The 5,993-nt window shown below is 73.4% G+C and overlaps 2 protein-coding genes across 2 annotated transcripts in view; one reads left to right on the top strand and one right to left on the bottom strand.

The window, feature by feature from the left end:
* Window positions 1–916: 916 nt before the first annotated feature.
* On the top strand, window positions 917–1,834 carry F751_5576 (hypothetical protein; the record flags this gene model as incomplete). The annotated part of the gene is made up of 2 exons (XM_011397431.1): window positions 917–1,441; window positions 1,661–1,834. 2 exons carry the CDS (start codon window positions 917–919, stop codon window positions 1,832–1,834), a joined length of 699 nt encoding a protein of 232 aa, XP_011395733.1.
* A 354-nt stretch (window positions 1,835–2,188) lies between these two features.
* Window positions 2,189–5,993, bottom strand: part of F751_5575 (hypothetical protein) — a gene marked incomplete at both ends in the record, with an annotated part of 6,497 nt that continues 2,692 nt past the window's right edge. The window contains 7 exons of the mRNA XM_011397430.1: window positions 2,189–2,426; window positions 2,597–2,895; window positions 3,006–3,415; window positions 3,620–3,884; window positions 3,995–4,582; window positions 5,334–5,488; window positions 5,637–5,838. Of these exons, the coding sequence (XP_011395732.1) occupies window positions 2,189–2,426; window positions 2,597–2,895; window positions 3,006–3,415; window positions 3,620–3,884; window positions 3,995–4,582; window positions 5,334–5,488; window positions 5,637–5,838 (2,157 nt within the window). The remainder of the gene's footprint in view (window positions 2,427–2,596; window positions 2,896–3,005; window positions 3,416–3,619; window positions 3,885–3,994; window positions 4,583–5,333; window positions 5,489–5,636; window positions 5,839–5,993) is intronic.

The raw sequence follows: 5,993 nt of genomic DNA, 5'->3' as shown, positions 1-5,993 counted from the left end.
GATGAGTTGGTGAGCCCGGCCTCGGGCCGCCTGCGCGATGCCGGGCCCGGCAGCGTGCTGCGCCTGCTGCGCCTGTTCAACCTCTGCGACCTGGCCCTGGACGCGCGGCCCGTGGGCGGGTGGGGCGGCGGCGGCGAAGCGCGCCGGCGCCGCGACCGCGCCGACGCGCGCCCGCCGCCTCCGGGCGACACGCCGCTGACGCTGCGCCAGCGCGCGCGCCTGGCCGACCTGTCCCTCCTGTTGGAAGTGGTGCTGCGCAGCGGCGCGCCCGCCGTGCGGCGCGAGCTGGTGCGCTGCGGCGCGCTGCGCCAGCTGCTGGGCGTGCTGGGCCACGGCGGGCCCGGCCTGGGCGCGCGCGGCGCGGCGGCCGCGGCGCTGACCGCCAAGGCCCTGCGCGCGGCGGACGCGCTGCCGCTGAGCGCGGAAGACCTGCACGCCACGCGCTCCGCGCACGGCTCCTTCGCCGACGTGCTGCGCGCGCTGACCGCGCACGCGGCCTACGACGTGCGCGGCGCCGCGCTGGCCCTGCTGGACAAGCTGCTGCCGCGGGGCGGGGGAGGGGAAGGTGGGGGGATGCGCCGCGCGCGCGGGCCTGGCGCGATCGGCCCCGGCGCGTCGGCGGCGCTCTCCCCCGCCGCCAGCGGCAGCCTGACCGCGTACGGCGCCGCGCCGGGGGCCGCCAGAACAGCCTCTGGACCCTGGCCGCCCGCCGTCGGCGCGCACCCCTCGCCGCCGGCGACTTCGCAGCAGCACTGGCCGCGCCACGCGCCCAGGTACCTGCCGACGACGCACGCCCCGCTCCCGGGCCACGCCTCGCCCTCGGCCTCGTGGGGGTCGCCGGCGGGGGCGCCGCCGCGGCGCTCCATGTCGGCGGGGGACTGGGCGCGCGGCTCGCCGCTCGCGGGGCCCAGGGGTCATGACGCCGGCCAGTGTGCACGGCCGGAGCCCCGAGCGGACGCTGCTGGACAGGGCCTCGCACGCGGAGATCTGGGCCAGCAGCAGCACCCTGCGGCCCAGAGGGAGCGGGCGGCGTGGGATCTTGCGCCGCATGCTGCGGCGCGAGGGGACGACCCCGCCGCCGCCGCCGCCGCCGCCGCCGCCGCCTTTGCCCCCGAGCCACCCGCCGCGGTCGCTGAGCACGCCCGCGCTGGCCGAGGCCGGCGCGCGGAACGGGGCAGGCGGGCAGGGCGCCCGCAAACGCAGCAGGTGGGACGCCGCCGTGGCGGAGCCGGGGCGGCGAAGCTCCCCCGCCGCTCGCGTGCCCACGGCGCTGCCCGGGCCCGAGTTCTTCTCGGCGGGCATGCCGCAGCGGGACACGTCGACCTGGGACGAGCCGGACGCGGACTTTGGCGAGTACGTGTCGGGCGTGGTGGCGTGCCGCCTGGGCAAGTACCTCCAGCCGGGCCACCCCAACCGCCTGTCCCTGCAGGCAGCTGCCAAGGTGCGTCGTGTGGGTGAGGAGAGCGGGGTGTGTGTGTGTGTGTTGATGCAGTACACTGATGGTGCACTTCCGAGAGTAGAGTTTCCGCCGTGGCACTCGAGGGCGTGTGCCGCTGGTGGAGGGGACCGTCTGATGCCATGCATCGACCCCACCCTGCGACCTGCCCCGCCGCCTCTTGCAGCTTGGTCCTCAAACATCCCGCATCCAAACTCCTTGCAGCTGCATGACAAGCTGACAGACCAGGTAAGGAAGAAGGAGGAGGAGGCGTACGCGGAGCGGCAGGAGACGGGCCTCTTCAAGGCCATCGACCGGGAGAAGATTGACGCTCGCATCAAGGAGTTTGTGCGGGACTCCATCCACCGCATGGTCCTCGCCGGTGCGACGGCGGGCTGAGGGCCCCCTGGAATCCGCGCCGAGCCTGCGCCCGCCCCTTGGCATGCAGCGTGCATGCCTGACTTGTGACTGCACACCCGTGCACCCGGCTCGATGCCGCAGCCCGCCCTGCCCTGCACGCCGCGGCGCGGCAGACCCAACCCCACGACATGCAAGTGACCGCCTTGCAGCACCACCGGGGCAGACCGGGTGCCGGGGCGCAATTGGAGGGGGGGGGGGTGGAAGAGGCAGCCAGGCGGCTGCGCCTGTTCCGGAAGCTGCTCAGGAGTGGTGCCGCGGGAGGGGGGCGCCGCCAACAGCCTGGGCCTGGCGACAGACCGCCACGCCTGCAGGCACACCGACTCCGAGCCGGCCTCAGCGCGCCCCGTCGCTGTCGTCCCCTGGGCTGGGGTCGAAGCGGGACAGGACGACCACGGGGTACCGGCAGATGCCAGACTGCTTCCACGACAGCGTGGCCATGAGGCAGGGGACCCGCGCCGCCTCCACAAGGAGGTCCTCCGGGTGCAGGCCCACTGCCGGCGCGGGGACCAGGGCGTCAGGTGGGGTGGGGGGGACCAGCCACAGCCTGTGATCCAGCAGTCGCAGGTCCAGCCTGTGGTTGCCATTGAAGAGGGTGTGGGTGACCATGCCAGCTGGATTGCTGGGTTGCAAAGGTGGGGTTTGTCCCCTCGAGCCCACCAGTACGAGATGGAAGCTGCTGGCCGGAGGACACCCTGACGCTCCCTGCCCACACAAACACCCCCTCCCCTCCAGCGCGCTCACTCTGTCCAGGTGGCGCCCACGCAGCACAGCTCACGCAGCAGGTCCACCGCGCACAGCGCACGGGGCGGGCGCAGGTCCAGGCGGGGCATCGCGACCCTCAGCGTCTGGGCCTCGATGCGGCAGGCCGCCACCTGCCGGGCCAGGGCACCGGCCTCCACGTCCACCACGGGCGCCGAGGCGGGGCTGGTGATGTCGGGGAAGGAGCCGTGGAGCACGAGGCGGTCGAGGTGGAGGGCGGGCGGCAGGGCGAGGTGGAAAGCGCAGCGCAGGGCCAGCGGGCGGGGCGTGACGTGAACCTCCTGCGGGGAGGAGGGTGCTGGGCCGGGGTGCGCTCGCGGTTGTGCAGGACTGCATGGCCCCACGCCTGGGTCGTTCGGGCTGGAGCCCCGTTCCCCCACGATCCACCCACCCGGAGCGAGGGGAGCAGGACTGGGTCCAGGCCTTGCAGCTCCATCTCAGGGAAGCGGACGAGGGACAGGGAGCGCAGGTTCCGCAGTCCTCCGTGCAGGACGGAGGGGTAGAAGCGTTGGATGGCCCCCGCCTCCAGCACCAGGCGCTCCAGCGCCGGGAAGCGGCTCAGCGTATCGGTGCAGGCCACCACCGCCCTCAGGCTGGTCAGGGTGCGCCCCGACATCGCCCTGAAGCCCGGGTGGCGCAGTAGGCTCTCTCCATCCACGGATCTATGGAATGACAGGCTGGCGCAGGGGCAGGCCTGGAGCAGGGGCCGAAGGGACTGGAGCGCGGGCTCCGAGATCACTTCCGTGGCTAGTGGGAGGGAGCGCACCGCCTCAAGCACCGTCCGGCTCTCGCAGGTCCAGCCTGTGGTTGCCATTGAAGAGGGTGTGGGTGACCATGCCAGCTGGATTGCTGGGTTGCAAAGGTGGGGTTTGTCCCCTCGAGCCCACCAGTACGAGATGGAAGCTGCTGGCCGGAGGACACCCTGACGCTCCCTGCCCACACAAACACCCCCTCCCCTCCAGCGCGCTCACTCTGTCCAGGTGGCGCCCACGCAGCACAGCTCACGCAGCAGGTCCACCGCGCACAGCGCACGGGGCGGGCGCAGGTCCAGGCGGGGCATCGCGACCCTCAGCGTCTGGGCCTCGATGCGGCAGGCCGCCACCTGCCGGGCCAGGGCACCGGCCTCCACGTCCACCACGGGCGCCGAGGCGGGGCTGGTGATGTCGGGGAAGGAGCCGTGGAGCACGAGGCGGTCGAGGTGGAGGGCGGGCGGCAGGGCGAGGTGGAAAGCGCAGCGCAGGGCCAGCGGGCGGGGCGTGACGTGAACCTCCTGCGGGGAGGAGGGTGCTGGGCCGGGGTGCGCTCGCGGTTGTGCAGGACTGCATGGCCCCACGCCTGGGTCGTTCGGGCTGGAGCCCCGTTCCCCCACGATCCACCCACCCGGAGCGAGGGGAGCAGGACTGGGTCCAGGCCTTGCAGCTCCATCTCAGGGAAGCGGACGAGGGACAGGGAGCGCAGGTTCCGCAGTCCTCCGTGCAGGACGGAGGGGTAGAAGCGTTGGATGGCCCCCGCCTCCAGCACCAGGCGCTCCAGCGCCGGGAAGCGGCTCAGCGTGTCGGTGCAGGCCACCACCGCCCTCAGGCTGGTCAGGGTGCGCCCCGACATCGCCCTGAAGCCCGGGTGGCGCAGTAGGCTCTCTCCATCCACGGATCTATGGAATGACAGGCTGGCGCAGGGGCAGGCCTGGAGCAGGGGCCGAAGGGACTGGAGCGCGGGCTCCGAGATCACTTCCGTGGCTAGTGGGAGGGAGCGCACCGCCTCAAGCACCGTCCGGCTCACGAGCTGGAGGCGCACCAGGCTCTTCAGGGGGGTGAGGTCCTCTGTGAAGATGAGCTGTAGGATGCGCACCCACACGTCCACGGGCAGGGGGGGCAGGGGTTCCGGCACCGTCACCGCCGGTGCGAGGCTCCCTGGTCCTTGCTCCAGCATCACGACCTGCCATGTCCCTGTCGCGATGAGGTTGAATAGCTGCGCATGGTTTCTGTGGGCCGGCGTCGTGCACGCGTCTCGATGGGGCAGTTCCCTCGTCGTCTAGGGTTTTCGGATCGGACAGCGCTCAATCGGGGAATGCAGGGCCTTGGATGACAATGATCAGGGACCCACACTCGCGTGCACGGCATCCGGCAGCGGTGCTGATCTACATCCAGCCAGTACCGGGGTCCCGCTGGGGCTACCAAGGCTAGTGCGCTGCGGGCTTGGCGGCTGCGGCTGCGGCCGCCGCGCGGCGCGGCGTCAGCGCGTACACCGCCTGGATGTAGGCCGAGCCGCCCTCCTTACCTCCCCCCAGCGGGTGGGAGGCCAGCTGCACGTCCACCTCGCCCGCGGACTTGACGCGCGGGGTGTGCAGCTGCAAGGCTGCCTGCGGCCGGGACGCGGCCTGCTTGAAGGCGGAGCACAGCGTCGCGAGCGAGGGCGAGGGTCCCGGGCCAGCGGCCGGGGCAGCCTCCTCCCCTGGCGCAGGTCCCAGGGAGGCCAAGTCCAGCTGCAGGCCGCCGCTCGGCCCGCGCCGCCCCGGCCCCTGCGATCGGACCCCGGTCGTAGCACATGCGTCGCCGATGGCCGCATGTGCGTCCCGAGCAGCAGCCTGCGCGTCCTGCGTCGCATCCCGCCCCGTCGCAGAAGCCGGGCATTCCGCCGCCACGGCGTCGCGCCGCGCCGGCCCCGCCAGGGCGTCCAGGCGCGCCTCCAGCCGCGCGATGGTCGCCGCCTGCAGCCTCACGATGGCCGCCAGCTGCGTCGTCTCCCGCGTGTTTATGGCCAGGCCAGCCCGCAGGCACTCGACCTCGCAGGAACCCCCCTCCAGCCCAGGACGGGGCCTGGGGTCCTCCACGCCGGACAGCGTGCGGCTCGACAGCGCACCCAGCGGGTGGCTCGCTGTGAGGAAGGGTGGATGGTTTTATGGGAGTTGTCGCTCCCCGTGGGACAGAGGCTCCTGCAAGCTGCTGCCCAGAGGACTGTGCGAGGAGCCCCTCCCTGGCCCGCAAACACCACTCCAGACCCCTCCACCGCCCCCCCACCGCACCGGGACCCTGCTGGAGGCTCTCGGCGATCGGAAGGGCAGGCAGCCTGGGCGCGATTCCGGCGGCCGGCTCGGGGACGAGACTCCTCGCCTCCGCCTGGCATGACTGCACGAGCCGCCCCTCGATCTCCTCCACGGCCTGAGCGAGGGACAGGTGCTCCGAGGTCAGCGTGCTGACGTCGGCGCCCAGCCGGCGCACCCCCGCCTCCAGCGCGGTCAGCACCGCGGCGCGGCCCGCGCCACGCTCACGCTCGCGCGATTCCCGCGCCGCCTCGCGCTCCTCGGCGCTCGCCAGGGCCGCGTGGCACCCCGCCAGCCCCGCCGCGCCGGCGCCGACCCGCGCCGCCAGCGCGTCCACCC

Source organism: Auxenochlorella protothecoides (genome assembly GCF_000733215.1).
Source record: "Auxenochlorella protothecoides strain 0710 unplaced genomic scaffold scaffold65, whole genome shotgun sequence".
NCBI classification, from domain to species: Eukaryota; Viridiplantae; Chlorophyta; class Trebouxiophyceae; order Chlorellales; family Chlorellaceae; genus Auxenochlorella; species Auxenochlorella protothecoides.
This window is presented reverse-complemented; position numbering and strand designations above follow the sequence as displayed.